Source organism: Taurulus bubalis (assembly GCF_910589615.1).
Source record: "Taurulus bubalis genome assembly, chromosome: 17".
NCBI lineage: Eukaryota > Metazoa > Chordata > Actinopteri > Perciformes > Cottidae > Taurulus > Taurulus bubalis.
The window spans coordinates 19,471,167-19,495,794 of NC_136605.1; the positions used below are offsets into that span (position 1 = coordinate 19,471,167).

General features: G+C 42.7%; 1 protein-coding gene across 2 annotated transcripts; it reads right to left on the bottom strand.

Annotated features, from left to right (window-relative positions):
• Positions 1-829: 829 nt before the first annotated feature.
• usp7 (ubiquitin specific peptidase 7 (herpes virus-associated)) lies at positions 830-24,217 on the bottom strand. 2 transcript variants are annotated; one of them, XM_079232762.1, is made up of 31 exons: positions 24,150-24,217; positions 20,580-20,684; positions 19,945-20,143; positions 18,778-18,916; positions 18,459-18,547; positions 18,244-18,352; positions 17,132-17,262; positions 16,793-16,847; positions 16,619-16,699; positions 16,162-16,252; positions 15,828-15,910; positions 15,537-15,646; positions 12,950-13,127; positions 11,752-11,896; positions 11,161-11,291; positions 10,130-10,264; positions 9,617-9,718; positions 9,348-9,453; positions 8,876-8,968; positions 8,682-8,749; positions 8,318-8,418; positions 7,837-7,990; positions 7,357-7,424; positions 6,684-6,792; positions 5,730-5,807; positions 5,526-5,626; positions 4,912-5,011; positions 3,915-4,034; positions 3,717-3,788; positions 3,441-3,531; positions 830-2,714 (listed from the first exon to the last, which is right to left on the bottom strand). In XM_079232762.1, the coding sequence occupies exons 2-31, from the start codon at positions 20,620-20,622 to the stop codon at positions 2,608-2,610; spliced, it is 3,189 nt and encodes a 1,062-aa protein (XP_079088888.1). In that variant the 5' UTR covers positions 20,623-20,684; positions 24,150-24,217; the 3' UTR covers positions 830-2,607. The 2 variants fall into 2 exon arrangements, with proteins under 2 accessions (XP_079088888.1, XP_079088887.1); XM_079232761.1 differs by lacking the exon at positions 24,150-24,217 and having other exon boundaries at positions 6,684-6,786; positions 20,580-20,606.
• Positions 24,218-24,628: the final 411 nt, after the last annotated feature.

A 24,628-nucleotide genomic window follows, 5' to 3' on the forward strand; every position in this document is an offset into this window, starting at 1 on the left:
AGCCCATCACCTGACATGTTGGTTCTCTCACATCACGCCAACTCCTTCATTTAACTTGACGATCTGCATCGGCGTGAAGAGCTCACGTGAAAAAGCTCCAGAACAGAAACAGTCAGATTGTTTAGTCGACTGCTGTTTCCAAAGGTCAAGGATGAACCTTCAGTCTCATCCGTTTCTGTATGTGTTGATCCTGCATTAGGTGATGGATTGTCCGTTTGTAGATGAGTCCTACAGACTGAAATATCTCAACAATTACCAGATGAATTGACGGGAATTATGACACAGCCTTCAGTGATCTGTTGACCTTTCATCCATCAGCAGGTCAAAGAGTTTGTCCAATACTTTGGTTTCTGGCCAAAGATTCTCAGGAAAGAAAATTAAGTTTTTCTCCTTTGAAGACACAAAAACATTGAGCTATGCACACAATGTTGAAAACTTGAAGCTCATGCATGAACAAAACACTACATTTTTAATTGAATAGAACTTCTAAATCAACCAGGACTGAACTCTTAAGCTTCACGTCTTCCATTATGAAGCACGCCGTCTGGCTTTTGAAAAGACGACTGTCAGCCTTCTAAAACGTAAAATGAGGTTTCTTTTCCATCGACGGCAACTTTAAATATTAAGAGTTTGAGATCCGGAAACACCGTTAGTCGCTCTCCAGCCAGGAGTTAGATGAGAAGATTCTCAAACAAATCTCCACCCCAAAAAAGCCACTAGTTGTATTTCCCAAAGTGTCGAACTGCTCCTTTAACAGTTTCAGGTCAAACCCTGGTGAGGACAAGCAGCAGAGTGGGGTTTTTAGTTTTTATAGAAAATTTTATTCAACATACATTTTCCAGCAAAAAGGCAATATACAGGAATAGTTGTCGTACACTGCTGCTACACTGAGGATTTTAAACTGGAAAAGATCAAATTAAGGTGTGATTCTGCAGGTTATCTTTGTACTGCACTTTTTAACAAGACAAAACCAATGCAGTTAGTTTTGAAAAGAAAAAGAAATCCAAATGTAACAGAAGAAAATCGTCAATGGTACATCAGGAACGCAAAAAAAAACAAAACAAAAAAAAAACCCTACACACAAGAAATATGAACACCTGGCTCCTTCTGTACCCAACAACGAAAGGCGTGTTTCTCTTTAATTTTACACGTTCATATTTTTAAATATACAATTCTTAAATGTTGTCTTTACAGAGCCAGCTATGCACTATTAGGGGAGCATTCCATCGGTGCTTTAAAAGAAAAAATGAATTCATAGGGATTAAAGTGTTTCTTACAATGCTGGTTTTGTCTCTACACAATCTTCAAACCAGTGGCTCTCTAGCAAGCACAGCGCAGTTACTGCTCCCAACCACCTGGAGGCGACAGCTTGCAACCAAGAGAGAAGATGACCAAGCTTGTGTGTGCACGAGTGTTTGTGTTTAGAGGAGGAATGACTGAGAAAGACATTAACCCCCCCACTGAAAAACAAAAGAAAGGAAGAGAAAGTCAAGGGGGGAATGTCCTTGCATGTGTGTGTCTGTGTGTGCGAGTGTGTGTTCCTTTAAAGTCACGGCGCAACTCAAAACCACAACCAAAATGTACATTTGTCAGTCCTGAGAAACCTCTGACATTAAGTGCCTACGTGCAAGATGAAATACAGACAAATATCCTCCTTATTTTTTTTCTTCCCCCATTTATTTTTAAACAGATGCCGTGGATTGTTATTTTTATTATACAAGATCTGCAGAAAGAGACAAAAAAAAAAAAAATGAATTCATTTTTCCTCCAACCAAACTAAGTGAGAAAGAATTGCGTGTAAACTCGGAAATACTTGCTTTGTTGCACTAAAAGGGATGGGAGCAAAAAATATAGAAAGAACCACATCAGGGTAACTAGTGAGCCTCAGGATAGACGCAAGTTCGCAGCTGCAAAAAAATGTCTCCGCCTCTTTGTCAGTTAGTCCTCGGAAACATCCTTCCTTCAAACTCTCCACAGTACGACCCCTCTTCAAACAACTCTATTTAAGAACAACCCCCAAAAAGATCTGATGGGGGGAAATCTGGTGAATGGTGGGAGAAGAAAACAGAAACTATGTCTAGAAGTTCAAATATATACATATATATGTGTATACATGTATATATTTATACTGCGTCCCACTTCCTCTCTCCGCTCATTTCATATTAAAATCCAATTTCACTTCCAGACAGGTAACAAAACAAAAAAAACCTGGGCAATCAACAGGTCGAGAAGCCAGGAAAACAACAGAACTGCCTCAAACATGAAGGGAGACAATAAAAAAGAAGAACATGAACAACATTATCAACAGTCGGGAGGTGGTTGGTGCAGTTTATTTTGTGTTTGAAGGATAATCCGTCAGCTGCAGCAAGATCCGAATCGCTGGAGACATGGTGCCGGTTTAGAGCTGTAGAGGTGTCCAGGCAGGGTGTTAAAAGGGATGAACACACACATACGCACGCACACAGTCTCACACGCGCACACACACACAAACACACGGTTGGTTACAGTCTGTGGTTATGGTGTGTTAAAGGAGGGAGGGAGGAAGGGGGCGCAGGAGGAGGAAGAGGAGAAGGATGGAGGAGGACAAAGAGGAAGGGCGGGCTGCGTTTAGTTGTGGATCTTGATTGCTTTCTCCAGGTAGGTGTAGCGGCCTCTCTTTGGAGCTTTGTTGAAGTGGTCCAACCCGAGCCAGGGCCGCGGGTGGGACATGTTACCTGGAAGGAGACGCGTCACAGAGGTCATTACACGGCAAGGCCCATCACCTCCAGGACACGGAGGGATATTTAAATTACTTTTACCGGAGCGGGGGAAAGAAAAACGCAGGAAAAAAAATGAATGCGGTGCAACTTGCTGGTCGGATCGAATGAATCCATATTCGGCGGCTCAAACTCAGCAGAACTCTGCTAGCAATTAGCCGAGTGCATCAACGTAAACATGACGCATGCGTATCACGTCGGTTGCGTTCAGGGGCAGCGGTAAAAAAAAAGGGTCCACTGATGCATTTACACGCTTTTGTTTGGTTGCAACTCGGGACGACACGATATGAGAACACACACCACTAACTGTGAACTCCTCCCGGCTGGAACATTCTAACCCAGCTGAGATCATTGAGTTTATTTTTGTATCTTAACTTGAGCTCAAATAAGTTAGTTCTGATGATCTCAAAGAAGTTGGAACGTTTTCAAAGTGTTTTTTTTTTGACGGCACGCTTTCCAAAATGTTCTCACACCAACGATTCAAGGCTCTTTTTGGCAGATAAAAAGGCACACACACACACACACACACACACGCCATCGATATCGTAGCTTCAACAAATCTCGCGGTTATGAAACCGCACCAATATTCATGGCAACAATCTGTTAATCCCGACGTCCCTGGTTATACAGCCTGCTCCCTCCTAAGGTTACCACCTGTAATACAGTAGCAGAAGCAGGACATACCTGGCTGTGGTTCAAAGTCCTTCAGGTTGACCTCATACTCGTCTTCAGTGATGTACTGATGCCGCCCCATCATCACAATCGCAAACTTGAACTGAGAACGAACACACACACACACACGCAGGTTATACGACAGCTAAGCACTGTAAAAACAGTAAAGAGTTCTGTGTATAAACACACTGAAACCACCTTTACTAACGTTATGAAACATGCATTCATTTTTCACCGTAAAACATTTTAAATATTCTCTTGATGTGCAAACAGAGCGTGGCGTCGTACCTTCTCAAATTCTTTCTCCGTTATGTCCAGCATGCTCTGAATCCTCCTCATCACGTCCCGAAATGACTCGCCCTGCATGGGGGAGGAGGAGAGGCGCTTAAGGGAGGAAGCAACCAGCCGAACACAGAGCACGCAGTCGTGTATCTGAGTAACACCTCACGATAAGTTGACTGAACACACACACACACACACACACACCTGTCTGATCTTGAGCAAGAAGGGGATCCCGAAGGTGCCGAAGACTTCCTTGTGGAAGTGAGCGACAGGGATTAGCATTTCACTGTCCTTGTCCAAGTCCACCTGGTCCAAAGGAAGCTCCTGAAGGGAAAGAAGGGAATAAGGAGTGTTGAGAATATTGAGTTTAGAGACGGCTTCTCCAAATACCGGCTCTATACACTCATTGCCTTTCCACTCTTGTTTCAGTTAGCTCACTATTAACTTGATACTTGAGAGCAATTTCGTAAACGGTTCAGTTCTGGCAGTGATGCACAGGTGCACTCTGGGTAAAATCAGTGCAACCAGACATCACATTTCATAATGTTTCTGTTCATTCCGTTTAAGCCCCGTATTCCTGCACAGTTGGAGATGAAGATTAGGTTTCACTTCTATTATCGGTATTATACATTTGGACATCAGTGGTGTCTAAATTGTGGGATGTTTGAGACTCGTGCGATGCAAACGTTTCCAGTAACTACATTGTAAAGTCCCAAAAGATATTGAAAAGAGAAGAAAGGTGGAATCATTTCCAATTTCCTTTCATAGCATGCTTTTAATGGAACAAAATATTCAACGTCAATCTATATTTGCTGAAGTTTAGCCTTTCAAAAACAACATTTTCACTGCTCTCTCAATGTCTAGCAGAAATCTAACGGCACTGTTAATTACATTTTTACTACAATAACTTCACACAAAATTGCAGACAGACATTTGAATCTTCAGTAGAAAACCTCAATAGAAGCCCTGAATGTACAACAAGCAGCCAGAAGAGTTTGGTTTTAAATTCATCTTTGAAGGAAAACCCTGAAAATGACGGTTGCCAAAGCGCCTGCTTGTGTCGACAAACCGAGCCGACCGGATCAAAAATATATATCAGTGTCACGCTGAGGGCCTTTTAAGTGGAGGAGGGACTAAGGAGGGAAAAATGAGTAAAAATAAACTTAGAGAGGAGACAGAGGAACGCCTCACACACACATACCTCTATTCTGAACGTGCGGCTGGCAGCCGGAGATAAACATTCTAGCAGCTCGTCCTCCTGGTGAACCCCGATGATTTTATAGCTTACTATCTCTAACAGCCTGCAGGGGGAGAAAGAGACGGGATTAATACTCAACGGCAGCTTTTCAAAGAGAAACAGAGTTCTCAGAGCATAAAATCCCATTAAAGAGGGGATGACGCAACAAGTGGTCAACACAAATATTAATTGGAAGCAGATATTAAAAACCCAGGTGAGAAAGATGATGTCTTTCTAAAAAATGAGTCTGCAAGCTGTGTTTGCATGAAGGAGGTAAAAGGCCGGTATTGCCGGGCCATGATTTATAGTCACTCTGCTGATGAGCTTGTATTGTACTTTGTGCCCAGTAAAGGGATTTTGCATGACCACAAATATAATTTAAAAAACAGCTGATACGTGCAAGTTGAGCTGTGAGGCGGCTTTGTTTTCTCTCGCCACCTCAGCAGTGCAATTACCTACCGGTCAAGTTCTTTCAAAGTACAATTATTACTGAAACTGAGCAGTAGAGTTGGGAAAGTGTTTCCTATGGAGGTGAATTACCAGTTTTAGTATTCACTTTCATAACGCAGAGTGGATACCTGAGCTTGTCGGAGCCTTTTTCAGAGAGCTCCACTGCCTTTTTACATTCTTCCAAAAGGTCCCGCACACAGCCGTGCTTGTCAGGGTAGAGGGTGATCTCCTGCAACACACACACACACACACACACACACACACAGTTTACACCTGCAGAAGAGTTGACGATGTGTAGTGACGGTGCTTGCTGGTGTGCGTCTGTGCGTTACCTCCTCTCTGAACTGGCTGTTGAGCCATATGGATTTAAAACTCCTCCTGTTCTCAAAGTCTGTTATCTTCATCTTTAACTGGATGAGTCAAGAGAGAAACAAACAGGAAGCCGTTAGACACCCTGGGATCAAATGCGTTGCCATAGTACCGATGCCACAGGTTTCTTTCTTTCGTGCACCCAAAAAAGCATTTTCCATTTGCGGAAGGATCTCTCTTCACACTCGTCAGTATCGGCTACAAATAACACTATGAACTGCCAGCGTAAAATAATACTGATGAACGCCGGACTCATCTTTTCTGGAGGTTTTTCCTTTTTCTGACAGCTGGCTACGATAGCTTTAGCTTCGTTAGCTTAGCTCTAATGCGAACTAAGACTCATAACGATATACTGGTTTACTTTAAAGTCAGAATGAAACGGTTTGTGCACGAAAATGATCAGTTTCAAGCAGACTTATTCTGACAGAAGATCGAAAAAAGCACAATAGGAAATATTCATGAACATTGAAAGTAGGGCGGCAATTATGTTCATTATTGATTAATCTGCTAATTATTTTCTAGGTTAATGAATTAGTCGGTTGGCCTTTAAAACATAAAGACAACATTAAAGAAGAAAGAGGCCGTCACAAATGAATCTTTGAGCACAAGTCATTAAATGTCTGACTTTCATGCCAATTTACTATCATGTGACCAAGGAATTCCACGAATTCGAGAAACATCAACACTTTCTGAATTAATTAAAACCTGATCAACAACATTAAAAACAACAAAAGAAGCAGACGAATTACATGAATAGCTTGAACCACAGAAGCTACCCTGTTGGCACAAAAGAATCAGTTGTGGGCCAACACACTTTAAAAAAAAAAAAAAAAAAAAAAACTTGTGGGAATGAAAACAAATCAAACTAAAACAGAATAATTCCCCCTGACGTCCCGGAGCTGGCAACCCGTTCCCACCTGCTGATAGTAGAGTTTCTTGGGCTGCCGAGGCTTGAAGAATTGCAGCAGGTCCCGCAGCGTTCCCTCATAGTTGTGTCTGAGAGGATTCCCTGGACCGTCCCTGTACCTGGCCACCACACCACCAGGCAGGGGGGAGGACGACCAAGGGGAGTGAAGAAGAATGACAGGAGAAGAGAAACAGAGGGTGGAAGGAAGAAGAAGGAGAGAAAAGAGGAAGAGAAGAGAAAAGGAGGGAAGACAGAAACAGAAGGGGAAGACGAAAAAAGTCAGCGAGATGCAGAATAGAGGAAGAATGGAGGGGGAGAGAGGAGGACGGGAGGGAGGCAGAGTGGGAGGAGTTAGAGGAAAACAACAAAGAAAGGTGGGGGGGGGGACAGGTTACGCAATATTTCTACTGACAACTCCAAGGCACACATGACAAGCTGTGAGAACACGCTATCTAAACACACACACGATATGCTTATTTCTATACGTCAAGCAGGACGTGGAATATTTACGTCACAAAGATGGATTCATGTGCATATGTATACCAGTTCTTTTACTTTGTTATTATTAATTATGTTATGTTCATTGTCCATAAAAGGGAAGCGCAGGGGATGATACAACATTTGATGGCTATTTGCTTATCTATCTCAAGTGTGTGTGTGTGTGGATGAGACAAGCCTCCTACCCCTGTGACTTGAAGAACTGCAGCAGCATTGGATCTGTGTTCAACCTCTGCGCTACCGTTTTGGCCACCTGACAAATAAACAAACAAAAATGTCACGTGGGGATCATCCTCATCCTGACACAGTTCATCCGTGTCTGCTAACTGAATAGCCAAAAGGTGTTTTAGGGCACAATAGTGTCACCCCAAAATGCCCAAATGCCCTCCCCATACATGGCTGATATTTCATAATAAATAGCAGTAAATTACCAAAACTAAATCAGGTTGCTAAAAGTTTCACTTGAAAATCGGATAGATTGTTACTTAAAAATGCCAGGATACTAGTGAGAAAAATAAATAAATAAATGTCTTTGGACACTTCTTTGTTATGTTTAATATTAGTATAAATGAAGAAGAAAGAATAAAATATCAATTAATCTTGAAAGACCCTGGTCAATTCCTTTAATTTCCCCCCCAAATCCAAACGTGCATCCTGGACTTTACCTGAAAATAGTTCATGCGGTTGGAGAGCGTGACGACGAAGCCGGGGTCGTTGTGGATGGTCTTGTCACAGAAAATGACGTCCACCCGGTGGTACAGATCCCGGAAATAATCCTTGGCTGTAGGCAGGTCGCTGGTGTCGTTCTCTGGCTCGTCCCTTTAGGATTGGAGGAAAGCGGTAAATTGAGGTACAATACAAAGAAAAGACAATGGGAGGGAAGAGTTGGTCGACAGACGTGACAGGTGTGGAGAGAGAATTTAAGAAAACGGTATGAAACAATAGAGGAACTAATAGAGGGAATCGAGACTAACGGATCATTAAGCCAATATTCCAGTCTTCTTCACATTTGTTGGCGCTTGACTGCCACCAAAACCTGCACCAGACAGCATTGATTTGACATGTTTTTTCCGATATTAACGCAATTACAATTCTAAATATAGTCATACATAAATTAGCATTCACACACAAAGAAATTGGCCTTACTTCTGGAAGACAATGATGTCCCCGTCCATGAGCTCGTCCAGGGCCTTGTCCAGAGAGACGTCATAGTCCTGTATCCGCTCCGTTAGATTGGGCTTTACTTCCTGTAAACACACAAGGCACCATGGGAAATGGAGTCAAAATGAATCTAGTCAGAGTATTTTTCGCGAAGGATGTGTAAAGACGCAACGACAGCAGAGCGAGTGTTAGGAGAGAGAGAGACATGCGGCACAGGACAGTGTGAAAGTGTGCACAGGAGAGGCGCCGAGACACGACTCGCGTGCCAGAGAGAGACGAGCGTACGGCTGAAGAGTGAGAACAAGGCAGAGGAATGTGCCAGCAAGTGAGCGCTACATAAATAGATCACCTCATAGAGGATAAGGCTAGTTTCCTGCTGAAACCCTGCTCTCTCACACATGACTGGTAGAAGGTCTCCTGGTTACGGGGCGAAAAGAGCAACAGAAACACGATTTAAAATCTTTACGTTCCAGGCAATTTTATGTGAAGGACGAACAGCGGGTTGAGGCTGAAAAATTTGACTTAGATGTTACCACCACTTACTTATTTTGCAGGATATAGGTGTGTAGATATGTCCACAATAATTTAAGCTTCTGGTTTTGGGGTCATACATCTTCAAGAACAACATGACATCATCTAAAAAGAAAGACAAAGATATTGTTGCTAAAGACCTCGCTTAAATGACAACTACAAGTTCTAAACTTCACAGGGCTACTCAAGTTACACACAACGACCGAACACTACTATAATTATCACATTAGTCAGCATTTAACACAATGGTAACAGTAACGGCCCGGCGGTCATAACCTGTGAAGCAGCATTTCTAGCCTGTGCCAAAACACACATAATGCAGAGTCAGTTTGAAAAAATAAAACTTTGAGGATTAAATGAAGGAGCAGTGAGGAGGTCATGCCGCGCCGAGACTGAACAGGTTTGCTGAGCTCCATGAGTCAAACGCCACTAACAAAACGCTGCTAAAAGCGGGCTGGATGAGGAGTTGACGTGTGGGACTTACGGTCTTTGTCGAACTTGGGTAATGTGGCCCCACTGGCCGCCATCTCTGGATCCACCGTCTCCAGAAATATTGTCCAGGGGTTCTCATTGTCGCTCAAGTCGATCATCTGGAACGCAGAAAAACAAAATACATACTTACTTTTGGAGCTTAAATGAGTTCCAGAAGTACTGGATAGGCAGTAATGACCTGATTGTCACTTATACAGCAGACAAAAACGTTTCCAAAAATGCCCAAAGTACAAACACGGGTTCCAGCCACAAAACACTTACCGACTTGCTGCAGTCGGCCTCGTAGTCGAGCATGGCGGGTCGCTTGGTTCCATTGCTCCGGGCCTGCATGGGCCACAGCCTCATCTGGTCCTGTGGGAAACCCTGCAGCAAATAGATAGCAGAGTTTACTCTCGTGAAAAGCAGTAAAAGGTGTAAAGTAGCAGTATCGTGGGAGAAAACCTAATCATGTGAGGACTCTAGATTACAACCATTTAGTTGCATTTTGAGACCATTTAGGACAGAAACTTCTATTATTTATGTATTCTCACTAAATCAACATGCTGGACTCATCAACTGCAGATCAGTGGAAGGGAGGATTAGGCCGAGTGTGCGTGTACATGTGTTGTGGCCGTCTAGCTAACACATTACAGGCAAACAGGAAAAACAAGCCTCTCTCTCGTGTAAGCGTTTAGAAAACAGTGACAGGATATACAGAGCATGTGGGATGAATATATTTCAATAAACACATTAGTTGGATCCAAGACGGACAACATCCAGTATTTCTTCTCTCACCATGGTCTGAGAGAGGGTCTGGACAAACTCCTGCAGCGTAGAGCTCTTCAGGACCTTGAAGACGGTGTACTTCACCTTCTCCTCGTCATACATGTCGTTGCCCTGATGACCACAGAACTGGTCCTCCGTTACGATCTGTTCAGGAGAGGAAGACAAGAAGAAAGCAACCTTAGTGACAGTAGAATAGAACCCGTGACATGGAAAGGGAGAATTCTTGGTTCGATCACTGCAACTATTGGTATTTTTTCGTTATACATTACATTTAGCTGACGCTTTTATCCAAAGCGACTTACATTTTTGCTCTCTGTACACCATAGACACAGCAACGGTGAGCAATTAGGGGTTAAGTGTCTTGCTCAAGGACAACGACATGGACCAGCAGAGCTGCGGCGCGAACCACCAACCCTCTGATTGAAAGACAGGCATGCTAACCACTTAGCCACAGTCGCTAAATGTATTGATGGAGTGCTAATGCACCTCCATAATAGGCCTGCAAATTCATACTGAAGGTAGGTTATAATCTGCTGATCGGGTAAATAGTCGTTTCCATCCAACTATGAAACAAATCTCACCATGTTCAAGTACTTTCATGTTAAAAGTAGATTAAACCAGCAGTTTCGATTGCTAATGTGGAATCTTTTCAGAAGAATATCTAGTTAAGATAGCTCCTACGTATGATATTTGTATCCACTGCAACACAAGACCCATTCCGCCCCATCTTACTTCTAACTCTTTGCAAGATGCACTCTAGCAGACTTAATGTGATGAGCAGCACTTCACAGCGTGCAAAACCAAAGCCTGCAGGGAACCAATCTGCTGGCTTGGCACCACTCGTGCTACACTGTTACTGTACGTACTTGTCCAGCACCGCAACAAAAATGTGAGGAACGCTTTTAGGTTCCAACTGTACCCGCCAGTCTGTGAAACTTAAATAAAGCCCAGATGGCAGATGTCTGCTCTCAACACTTAGTATTTGCACTTGGCAGCGTGCAAAGCATCAGAGCGCTGACACAGCAGTCCTGGTTTCCTACCTGGACCTGCATGTAGAGGTGAGCCTCTTGGCGCTCCTTCCTCTTCTGCGCCTCCACCCTCTTCTCCTCCTGCAGACGCTCCACCAGCTGCTGGGGGATGTCCACGTCAGTCATTGGCAGGAGCACCTCGCCTGGCACACGAGGAGAGACGCAAGTGAGGATCTTCAAGTGCAGTACAGTGACATTTGTGTTTACTACAGTCTTTAAGGCAGTGAACTCAGGCTGCCATTGGGAATACGGCAGTCACCAAATGACAGAGTGGTAACCGGAATTACAGATACCTTACCAAACAATATCACTTTAAGAAAAGAAAACTAAACAGACGCACACAGATATAAGTTTGTTGGACTGGAGAAGCTTAGGTTGCAATATCCTTAAGTGGCACAGTGTGTAGAGGCAGTAAGTGCTATTTTATTCAAGACCGTGCAGAGATCAATAGAGAAGAAGGGAACTGAATATATGAGGACCATTATCGTGGACGACCAATATCGTATGAGTAGCGATGTACTTAAGGACAGATCAGCTGGTGCAGTTGAGGTGAATATTTAATGTTTTTAATATTAGCCAGAAGGAGCAGAGTGTGCCACTTACTGAGCTTGGACTCGCGGATGTAGACCAACATGTACGCATTGGTGCAGTGGCGCACTGAGAGGTCGTCATCGTGTCCTCCATAGTTGTGCTCTATGGCCTCCTCCTTGGTGCACCGCGACACCACGTCATCGTCAAACTTACACCACTGGAGGGAAAGAAAGAGCGATAGAGAAGAGGAGGGGGGGGGATGTGACGGGAGGATGGGGGCAGGAGCAGCCGTGGAAAAGAGGAGAAAAGAGAAAAAACACAAAGCACTTTAACAACGTTCATATCAGGCTTTCAATCAACCCCAAACACGCAAATTCCTAAAAAAAAAAAAAAAGTAAAAATGCATTATCTTGGGTGACAATATCCATTACCTTCCCATTGTCTTACTCTTAAAAAGGATGACTAGTACATGACATAGTGTGTGTGTGTGTGTGTGTGTGTGTGTGTGTGTGTGTGTGTGTGTGTGTGTGTGTGTGTGTCAGGAGCGCCGTAGCTGATCGGGAGTAGTCAGGGTGACGAGTGTGCAAGTAGGTTTTAGATGTACAACACCTACTACTACTACTACTGGGCTGTGTGCATTTACCAGTGTGGGAAAAACAGACTGCGCCTTAATGCGTAGGGTTAAATTATGTCACATGCATTGTCAGCGGCAAAAAGCTGGATTCTTGTTGAGTCATACTTCTGACTGGAAGAATTGATTTATTATGGAGCTAATTTGACATTAAGGGGCGAGATCATGTGGGGTTGTATGAGGATATTGAGATATTGTATCATCTACAGATGGTGGTCGACTGCCCCCCGTTTGGTACAGTACATCATCTCTGTAGTTAACACACTGACAATGTTTGGAATGATTTGTCACTCAAGAACATATTCTTTAAAAAGACCAGAGAAAAATTACAATGTTCTGAGGATATAAATAAATGATCCCTTTAGGGTCTACATAAGATAGAACATTATTGTGCTAATTTTTAATGTGGTATAAGATAGTAACACTATAAAAAACCCGTTTACTTTTTGTGTTTAACATCATATCAAATGAATTGTACTCATGAGGTTTACTCCATACTCCAGATATCTCAAGAAGCTGAGCACCCGTGGGATAGCTTACGCCCCACAATGAAGACAACTGGCAGTACCATTAGTGCAGAATCCCAAACATGCCCACAGAAGCTTTGGTGTAAGGTGTATAAAAGAAAATTGTCCTCACTATTGGTTCCTTGACGCTCACTTTGCCGTCTCCTTTTGGGTTGAGATAGACGACGTAGTGACCGCCGTGGTTGTCCCCGCTGTGCACGAGCACGGCGTGCAGGATGTAGTTGGCTGGGTCCTTGGAGTCCGTCTTCTGAAGGAACTCATCGAGGGGCAACTGATCCGGAAACTCAAACCTGCGGAGGAAAGAGGAGGACGGAGACGCAGAGGCGGGCGATTAAGCCATTAACATTTAGAACAACATATTCATGCGAGAACAGAAGGCAAGAGTTCAAGCAGTCATGATTTCACTCAAACTGCATATATCCACATGCTCCGGATGCGTGTGGCTACTTAAAACAAAGCCCTTGGAGGGGGGGCCAGGTGCCGTGGCAGTGTCACAAGCATGACTCAGAGCTTGCTCAGACGCTTCAGGGGGAAATTAAATATTCTGGACGGCTGCGTGTGTTCTGAAAGTGACACATTATCCTGGTGGATTATTAAAACACCATTAGCTCCTGAAAAGCTTTACACAGAATGCAGGCATGAAAACGGGTCAGGGGTGAAAAAGGTGAGAAGGATATTACCCCTCTAGGGGGGTCCGGGGGCATGCTCCCCCGTAAGAAAAATGTAAATATTCCATATTTTAAAGCATCAATATGATGCATTTTGAGATGCTTTTTTTTTGCCAACCTGGGGAGAGCTGGAGAAACTTTACTTCAGCCATGAGTCAAAAATTATTATGGCCTGCTTACTAAGTATTATGCAAGCCATTTCATGCCAGCCTGTCACTGGGTCTAACATTTATAGTCAGACCTGCAAACTCATAAGGGGTGAAAAAGGTGACACCAGCTGGGCGGGGGGGGGCAGTGACGGGAGAGTCAGTGCCGAACAGCGTCACTCGTCGAGAAGCTGACAAACTATGATCATTATGGGTTTTAATTCTTCTTTTATCAATACCCAAGTGTACATATACATACATACAGCAATTTCTCGCATGGAATAGCCTTCATCTCTAAGAACAAGAATAGACTGGCGAGTTTCACATGAAAGTTCTCTTTTTCTGGCCATTTTGAGAGTATAATGGAATCCACACATGTGATGCTATGCATAAGAAGGCCAGTTGTAAAGCTTCTCTCACCAGCATAACTGTTTTAAGTTGTGCTAACATAATTGCACAAGGGTTTTCTAATCATCCATTAGTCTTCTATGCGATGAGCAAACACAATGTACCATTAGAACACTGAGTGATAGCTGCTGGAAATGGGCCTCTATACACCTATGTAGATATTTCATTAAAAACCAGATGTTTCCACCTAGAATAGTCATTTACCACATTAACAATGTATAGTGTATTTCTGATTAATTTAATGTTAAAAAAAAAATTGAAAAAAAACAGTGCTTTTCTTTGAAAAATAAGGACATTTCTAAGTGACCCCAAACTTTTGAACGGTAGTGTGTGTGTATATATATATATATATATATTTTGTGGACTTAATACATGCAATACTACTGAATATTGTTTTGCTACTACTACATTTCACTTCATAATATTACACTTATATGCCATAATATGTATAATGTACCAGCCTTTTTATTTGACCATATTATGTCATACTGTTACACCACTTTACTTTGAGGAGACGTCACTGTTGGTCTAGAACACTGAATAATGTTTCCACCAGTAAACCTGAACATGCACACCTCTCTCTGTGTGACACGATTATAACCGCATAACTATATAGATTATTATTAACTAGAGGATACACTTTTTCCTACACGTAGATCTTAAACCCTTAAATATAAACAGTAGCCCGGCCACCCTACGGAGGAAACTCATTTCGTTTTTTTTATTAAAATAAAAGTTGGATAAAATCTCCATTGTCCTCTCATATGTAGTCAGGTGTCGGTAAGTAGAACTAACAGTGCCGCTGACTCGCCGCTCTCCTGGCTGACGTCACACGCTGCCAGTAATCTCACTCGCTGTCTCTCCAACAACATTAGCTAACGTGCTAGCTTGCTATTATTAAACTGGTGGGAGGGAAATGAAGCCGCTGTACACATCTTAACGCTGATTGGCCAAGACTCGACATGTCAAAGATCTTCTATTGCTAAGATGATCACAACCTCAGTTTTTTTTCCCCGTGTCCCACTCCAATCTCAGAAACGGCGGACAGTTGACCTCCCCCTCCCAAAAACAAAAACTCTTCGGATCTACACGATCCACGTAGGTCACCTAATTTGGTTTCAAAACGGCGAATTTCGCCGAAAGGTGAGGGATTTTCATGTCTGAGAATGATACGGCCTACAGGAAACACTCAGTGACTCACTTTCTCCCTTGTTTTAGTGCAGGAGGAGAGGGGGGGGGATGCGGCGGGGAGGGGGTGTCAGGGCATGCTGCTCAGAGAACACCTGCTTGAGTGCCATTTCTAGAAATAGACTGCTCCTTTAACCCGTGTGATTATGGACCGGAGCATCTCTAAACGCATGTCCGGCCACCGACGCATTGTGTGACAAGGACGGATCTGATTCAAGCAGGACCGTGTTATGTGTTTGTAAAGTGATATAGAAGTTAACATAATGAAGTCTGGTGTTTTAGTCTCTACCTGTCATTGATCTTGATGTTTTGGTCGGTCTGTGGGTCATACATGAACCTCATCAGCTGCAGATGGAGGATTGGAGGGAAGGTGAGGAACTTCACCCCCTTCTCTGCTTCCTGTAATAAAACAGATGGGTCAGGCATCTGGTCAATATGCACCATTCATTCTCCTTAACGGTTGCAGCATTAACAGTCAAAGTGATCATAAGAGAGCAAAAATAATTTGAACTAAATGTAAAAACTCTAAAATAAACTCGAACAAAAAGCTTATTTAGAGCCCGTCACTGTTAAGCCTTACCTGCAGGCCATGCTCTCCTGCGTCGTATTTGTTGTCGCCATCTAACTGTTCAGTTGCAACGTAATCTTGGAATGACTCGAAGACTGGAAATAAGCAGAGAAGCAAAGATGAGATTGAGAAAAATTGCATATTGGGACATTCAAAAATAAGTCTTGTATACTGCAAATAGCCATTAACAGACTCTTGGAGCAGGAAGTATCTATTCAACGAATGAGGAAATGTCAAGGTGGAAAGCTTGTTTAAACAAATTCATTATACTTCCGTGAACAAAAAGAATCCTCTGCAGCTGATCTATTGTTGGAGAAAATGAAGTGGTGCTGATGTTGGTACTCACTGTTCTTCTTTCCTTTTATGCTAAGCTGGATGTCATAGTAGTCCTCTATCCGCTCTGACCGGTAGTCCACATGCTTACACTGGATATATGACTAGAGAGAGAAACACACAGGTCAGATTGTACGATGCAATTGGAAAGTCAAAAAAATATATTTCTAAAAAAAAAAAAAAAGGGTTACGTCTTGATTTAACCTCGGCCTATTCTTAAAACGGACCGTATTCCAGGCTACATCCTGTTTGACTACTTTACATCAACAACATGTACAGCAATGTTTACATAATGCATGCTGGCTTTACTGTGCAGTGATAAATGAACAGCATCATTCTCACTAAAAAAGTTGTGTCTTCTTAGAAAATGTAACTCATGAATAGACTCATAAATTCACAACAACTACATAAAAAGTGGCTGAAACTATGAGGACGAGTCAAATAAATAGAGCTGAGATAAAGAAACTTACCACCATCTTTCCCCTGAAGAGTTTGGGGATGGTTCCCTCAACACAAGTGCCTTTCATTTTGTTCTCCACATTGTCCAGGAGCTGAAACACACACACACATACACACACTGCAAGTCAGTAGCTAGTCAGCATGCATACACAGCCGTACTTTTAGCAGAGTACGAGAGAACTCACCACTCTGCACAGCTCCTGAACATCATGTTGCATGAAGCTATCTAGTGTTTCCCATCTTCACAAAAGGATAAAGAAACAGGTAGTTAGCTCCAATACTCACAGATTGGGTCAGAAGTGCGACTTGTAACTATTTAAAATGTTACTAAAAATAATAACGCAGGCTTTAATGTGAAAAAGAGGCTGGCATCAAAGCAGCAAAGCATCCTTCTTCTTCTTCAACATTTCAATGTTTCGAGCTTGTAAAAGGCCAACTAATGAATACAGATATATTATAGCATCAATCTGTGTCACTTTAAGACAAAGGACAGGCGAGGCGTCGATAAAGAAAGTCTCCGCTACCCAAAGGACTTGGTGAGTTTCTTGGTGCCGACGGGTTTGTCGCTGTGTTGCAGCTCGTAGAAAACCCTCTGCAGCGCCAGGGGAACGCTCTTGGACGAGTCGTCTCCCTCTGTGGGCATCATGTACACCGCCTGGGAAGAAAGTTGGGAAGATTCACACCGTGATTAGTTTTAGATAATAATAATTTCCACCGTTTTGTTAAGACATTTTCTATATTTAAAATGTGTTATTTTCATGACAATATGTTTGTAGAGCCCCTTCTGGAAAAAGCAATGCAACAGCAGTGGCACTATGTTTTACTAAAGGCTCCAGAATGCAAGCGGTTTGCGGCGGCATTAATTGCATACTCAAAGTAACAATTTGGCTTTATCAACAGTGCGCAGATTGATTTGTATGCGGCTCTGAAAGCGGACACTCTGGCTGACACAAGCAATCCCAAATCAATTAATCGGTTTGGATACTTGTTATTGCCGGCAGACAGCACGTGCACCCGAGAGAACGAGAGACATTATACATCCTTTTATTTGCAACTGTGGATATCGCTCCTGGAGCGGATTTTGTGCTCATGATCTGATCAGTTTTGTTGTGCCCAGTCCGCTCAGCAAGCAGCTAGCAGAGCGTAGGGACAGATAGAACTTTACAGATGTGCACTTAAAAAAAGAAGAAGAAAAAAAGAGCGCAATATTTCACTTAAGTGAAGTTCATGTTGAGACTTTTCCCCTTAAATAAAACAGCACATTGTTATTTCTGTAAACTGTCTGATCAGAGCATTTATCAGCAATATAGTGAAGATGACAAAAATTTGATTTATTGAAAGTTGAAAAGTTGATTAAAGTGGTTTGTTTTGAGCTGGTGCTCTTAAAATGTTCTGTTAGGAGCTCTGAAGGGTGCCCAATCATGATGGGATAATAGTGCGACAAGAATCAAAAGTAGTTGGAAGGGAATAATAATAAACAAAATAGATACTCAAGTTAATAGGAAAAGCAGCAGCACACAGAGTGGAAGTAACATCACACATGCAAGTTGTGAGTTTTAGTAGATATTTAAATATTTAGCCTATTTGGGCCTTAAATATTTTTTGCATGTTCACATCTGCAAAGACAAAACCATACCCGTCGTAGCTGGTTGGTGAAGAAGAGTGTCTGTAGCAGGCTGTTCATGTAGCAGGTAGCTCCCTGGTTCTTTAGCCCAACATAGCCAGTGTGTTTCTTTGAATCCCATCTGGTGACAGAGAGAAGGATGATGTTTATAGTTACAACTCCTAAAAAGAAAATGAAACCTGGGACCATCGTAGAAAAGACCCCGGAGACAATTAGGAGCTACGTACGCCACTCCATGTGGGGCATCGGCCTGGACATAGACTTCAAATGTGACTTTGTCATCATCGACGAAGCCCCTCTCTGGATCGGTCACATCCTGAAACACAACACCACCGAAACATAATATCAATAGGAGTAAGTGGAAGTAAACGCATTCACTTATATTTATGAATAAGAGGTCCAAATAGATGCGGATGCATTATTCTACAGCAAAGCTTCTTCTATCCACCCAATCAACAAATACAGTGTCTCCTATGTGCGTCTACTCTTTTAGCCTCTTCTACAAAAAAAAAAAAAAAGCTAATATTTCTCAGTTTCTGTACTTACACTCCAGGACATGAAGTTGGAGAAGCCCCAATCGTTCTCTTTGTGGAAGAACAGGTGACTGATCCTGCGGCTGAAGGACTTCTCGTCGTCTTTGTAGTTGATGATCTTCAGCATGGCCTGAGCGTGGCACGACCATGACCTGAAAACAACAGAATCCAGAAATCTTTTAGGGGTTTGAACACCGAGAGACAGGACATTATAACATGACTTTACATTTTACGTTCATGAATAAACAAATTATGGCATATGTATCCCATGAATGTTGCTACAGATCTGGATCTAGCTGCAGATTTAACACATTCCGTTATTGAGGGATTCTGCAGCCATGGTTTGGGAATGAGCCGTCGAAGTGGGTGTTATCGAGTTAAGATTCTGTTGAGGTCCATGAAAAATTATAAACTTCCTCTTGCGTTTCACATATAATGTAATTTATGCATGGCCAGCTTGAGGAAAATTAGCAGCAGGTAGGTTTTAGACACAATGCATGAAGTAGGCAATCCATTTTGTTAAACAATAAAGATTGAATAATCTGAACACAAAAGACCGCGTATGTGAACTGTGACGTTGATTTATTGCACCTATATTATTATTATTATAAAAACCTGTGGTAAACAGTGAGCCAAGTCAACAATTTAACAGTAACTAATTTGATCAAAACGTGAGGTATGCAAAGTACTTTTAGAAGACCTGGTCCTCAAATGAATAAATCAGCCCAATTTAGATGTCTGCACTGACTGAACACCAGTGTTGTCGCCTCATAACAAGCATTTATAACTATGGAAATACTTTATTTAATGTTATGTAAAATAACACTATTCGTGAACGAGTAGCAGAGCATGTGAGTTGAGTGGAGCATAGAGAGGCAATTTGGGTTTGAGGACTGTTTTTTTTTTTAGGGTGATGTCATCATAAAATTACATTCATTTGAAGCTTTATCTGAAAACCTCCATAGAAGCTTTGAATGTATGAAAGAACAAAAAAGACATCTGGTAAAGCCATAATTAAAAACACACAAAGCTTGTTTCTTTTTTCGGAGCGAGTGAGTGAGATTTGAGTGGGCTGGGGTGAAAAGCGATATTGCACACTGTGTACCAAGGACCATCAAAGGTTTCAAGTGTGTTCCTGTGCGTCTCTGCAATGCCACCCCCAAGCCCCCAAGACACCTACGTGGAGTCTGACTCTGCGTTACACTGCAGGAAGAAGCCCACGCTCTTCTGGTGTGGCCGGTCGGGGTAGAAGCGCGGCATCACCATTATCTTCCATGGAAGGTTCCGGACAAAGCAGGACGGGCTGAGCACAGACTCACTCAGGCGGCTGAAGCGCTCTACGACGAAGCGGAAAGTCGCCTCAGACCGCCAACTGGTGTCTGTGGAAAGATGGAGTTTGACAGGTGAGCGCTTTCAAGACCAGGTGCAACTGGTCAGTAATCTATCAGATCATGTTAAGCCTGGATCATTAAAAGAGGACATTTACTTTCAAAACAAACAAGAAAAGGTGGAGACACCTCTTTCCAGCCACGCCCTGAGGAAGACCCAGAGTGGGTCAAAACTAGGTCGGCGTTCTCCTGTGGTATATTTATTACTTTGATATGCCAGAAATTTATTACGGCATTTTACCTACAGCCTTAGTGTGAGCGTAACTGAAGTAAGCCCAGAGGCTTCCCTTTGTTCTAAAGTTGAGTCATTTGACTCCAAGAGCAGCCAGTACTCATCTGGTGTTTACCTAGTTCACAGCCAAGAGCACCTGTTTTCTCTTCTTTTTTTGCAATCGTGTTTGTTAGTGTAAGTGCACATCATCCTCACCATCCTCCATGTCCTCCTCTGTGTTGTTGTGTCCATCTGCCATGGCCAAGTTACCATTGATCACTGGGTTGGCCGGGATTCTTGGAGGGTCGTCTGTGTCCCCAGCTGCACAAAGAGAGACACACTATAATAAGACTGGGTGGTTCTAGCACAGACAGCAGGCTAGAGAGCTTTGTGTGAATTCAGCAGGTCAGACAAAAAACTGTCAGATTACCCAACCAAGATGAATGCAATACAGCATTAAGACCAAAAAAAGAAGCTACAAACACACACACATAACACTTACTCTCACCATTTGTATTTAATGTCATCTATGTTTACCAGTCAACAACAACCATTTAAAACATATTATACCAGACAATCTGCTGGATTACTTTCTTACTACCATTTAACTTCCAGAAAACGTGAGTATACAAATCAGACCTAATAATTTTATATCTTACAATACCTTAATGTTTGTCCCAGATTAGAAATGATGGGAAAGTTTGAGGTGAGATTAGTTCTTAAAAAGCTTATTGTGCCCAGTTTCTGTGAACATGTGCACCTTTGAAAAGAGCAGGACAGACTTAAAATCTGATAATTACCATAATAATGTATTCCATAAATACAGCATCAACCAAGATCAGACAATTTTTTTGTATTAACTACCATCTCCATCTCCTACATCAAACATTTCAGAGAGATCCCTTCTGGCCCCCTTTCATACATTTCACTGGGACACTGTGCTGAGACAGCATGACATGTGTGTGTCAGCGTGTGCGTCTGTGTGACAAAGACCATGCAACATTAGGCTGGGTAATTATGGACACAATGCAGGATTAGGCTGCAAGTCATCGCTCAAACAAAAACACGCGCACAGAGAGAGGACAACAATTATCCCTTCTGAATAATGAGTCGGCTCTATACAGTCTCATCTATCAAAACACAGATGAGATGAGCTTTGAGTAGATTCCAACGAGTGAGTGAAATCTGCCTGCATCCTGTGATGACGACAATAATGCAACAGACGTCAGACTTAACGGAAACAACAACATTGATACAAGAACCCAGGCATAGGTCTCCAAACATGTCGATGTATCAATCTGCCCGCTTACACTGTATTTCACGTGCATCTGTGTTCCTCGTCTTCCTCGGAGCTAACAGATGCAATGGTGTCAGTTGTGTCTCTCTCTCCAGGTAACGTTACTGGCAGAGTCCTCCAGGAGACTGACCTTGTTTCCTCAAGTGGATTACACAGCTCTAATGAGGTCTGTCAGTCAATTCCATGACAACTTCTTGTCCCGCCCCCCTGTGCCGGTCTATCCTGAAACCTCCGAGAAGTACTTCTTAATGCATCTACCTGCAATCTGCACAAGCTGGATGTGGTTCCGGTAATTTCATATACAGCAAAAACGCCACACTCAAACATTTCCAAGAAGCATCTCAGTAATTGAATACTTACGATTGCACAACAACAATAATGGTTAAGAAAAAGCACAAACACATGTTTCCATTTCGAGAGAAGTGCCAACAAAATATTCTGATCCACAGCCTATGGATTGAAAACAGCAAACAGTGATCATTATCAAGACACATTTTCTCCAATGACTGACAACTGTATGCTGGGCAAACCGAAAAAAACAACTCCAGATGTGTATTTAACCTACAGCAACAAGATTATGACAGCACAGCTGATCCTGCTACACTTGCTTGGCACGAAGAAGCTGAAATGCTGTTTGATGCATTAAACCAAATAAGCTGTGTTTCTCTGCTGTCTGAATGTGGACCGATGCAGTTAAGGTATTAAAACATCCCTGGTATTCTTTATTCTCAGTTACCTACTTGCATCTTAGTCCTTATGTTGGCCTTACATGTGAAATTGTGTCCCGTTAGATAAACTGGATTATAAAAGAAAGGTACGTTGAGAAATTGTATAATGTATATTTTCTAATAATTTCCCCCGTGTTACGAGAGCTGTGACATAGCATTAACACTGGATTGATAGTGGCAGCATCAGCCTGGCATCATCATAAGATTGCTGTGGCAAAACAGATAATTGACCGAGAACTGTAGCACAGTAGATTAATTAACCCCACTGCAATTGTATAAAGCTTCATGCAGTAAAGGAAATGCGTTTCTACACGCAGTCAAGAGGGGGAGGAGGAGTATATGATATCAACTTGTTTACACAGTCCTTGTAAGGCTGCAGTGCATTGGGAGAGAATCCAACAAGGGTGAACCAGAAACTACGGGTGAGGAAGTCTGGTGAGTGCACCTGCTACGAGTAACACAATTATTAAAATGAACGATTATAACATAAATTATGCCGTTCCTACTTGCTTATTTCGTCAATTATATAACAGATAAGTTACACATTGCGTACATGCAAATAAAAAGCAACAACGTGTGTGCGAACAGATAATAAAAACCACTAGGGCCAAATGACGCAGTGATGCTGAAGGCTCCCCCCCCGCCCCCCAAAGCAGATATACCCTGTCCAGAATTAACATTAATACAACATTATAAAAACTTTACAAATCGGTGCTGGTTCGGGTGCTCTACGTGTAAACCGCTCACTAAATGGTGACATAGATGGGCCACCGGCTGCAAAAGCTGACTAACAATAACAGACATCATTAAAAATGGCGAGCTCCATGCCGCTCGGTCGTCCATACAATGAAGCAGCAAATCCCCCGCGCTGCCTCGGTGCGGGCCTGGCTCGCCGCAGCGGAGACCACAGTCACTTAAAACGCTGTCAAACGTCAAATTATAAACTTAACTGAACCTCCACGTGATTTAAATTTGCTCTGCCAGAGTGTCAGTCGCTCCTCTGGCACAGATAAACTTGTTCTGCCACAAGTCAATTTAGCGAATCACGATCGACGCATCTAGCTAGCTAGATAGCTAGCTAGCAAGCAAACACCAGCCATTTATTCACCTGCGGGCCGTTATTAGCTGGAATCGCGAGAATCGGCGGACTAGCTTATCAGAACATCTAAAGAATAAAACATACTTTATAACACTTTGTATCGGCCCATGGCCGTTAGAGGCAAGTGGGGGCAAAAACTCGATTTGTGCGAGGCAAATATTCAAGGCCTAACATTCAAGCAACGTCCGAATCGAACGTTGCAAAATACAAGACGCCATTTTGAAACGCCACACACACCCCCCTCCGCGAGTGTTAGCGGATCAGCTAACTAGCATGCTAGGCAGAGAATGAACGCAACCGGTTGGACATAGAAGCTAACGGACTAGCTTATAATTAGCTGCCTCGCTAGCAATGTCCGTTGCGTTTTTAAACCAGATAATTTAACACGTAGTGCAAGTAATACAAAATATACCCGCGCTGTCCACATCAAACGTTTTTAAACATTATGCATACATCGTATTTTAAAAGAAAAAACACATTTTACATCGTACGGTTATTTAACCGACATCGTTAACGTACTTTGCAGGCCCACATTATAATGTACGAGCCATCAGACACGATGCTAACACACACACCATCTTTTTTAGAACGGTTGGGCTGAACGTTACATGCCTAACGGTAATGAAAAGACCATATTTACGAGTCACTAACGTTTGAATCACCTGGATCGCATAGCGGCCGACTTTGACGAGAAACGCAAGGTGCCAAATAACTGTCAAACAAACCCCCTCCCCCCAAAAGTCCCCGAAATCGGTGAAGTCAAATGAGCGAGAATAATTTCATGCGCGATGGTTCTACGTTAATTAGCAGACTAACAGCCGCACTGTTTACAAACACGTAACGTCGGGTTAACACATCAAAGAATGCCTGGACATTTTAACGGACGCATGGTGGCTCACAATATTGCGTCCGAAAACTTGTTTCACAGCAGACGACCGTGAACGCAACAAAACAGTTTATTTAGAAAACACGGTGCCCGGTAATAATGAATGATTTGCGTGGCTAATATCCGACAGTGTGGACGAGCAGCTCATTTTTGGGGGGGTTTATGTTCCGGATATTTACTAATCGGGGAGCATACGGAGAAAAATTCCAAGCTCCATTCGCTTATAACGCAAAAAAATGAGGTCAGATCCACAAG

What these genes read in the sequence shown, in the direction of transcription:
- usp7 (XM_079232762.1), bottom strand. Translation starts at nt 20,622, where the DNA reads ATGGCAGATGGACACAACAACACAGAGGAGGACATGGAGGATG. An exon ending in AGAGGAGGACATGGAGGATG is followed by an intron (nt 20,144 to 20,579) that starts GTGAGGATGATG and finishes ATCTTTCCACAG; the next exon opens with ACACCAGTTGGCGGTCTGAG. An exon ending in GGACTTTGAACCACAGCCAG is followed by an intron (nt 2,715 to 3,440) that starts GTATGTCCTGCT and finishes GTCTCCTTCCAG; the next exon opens with GTAACATGTCCCACCCGCGG.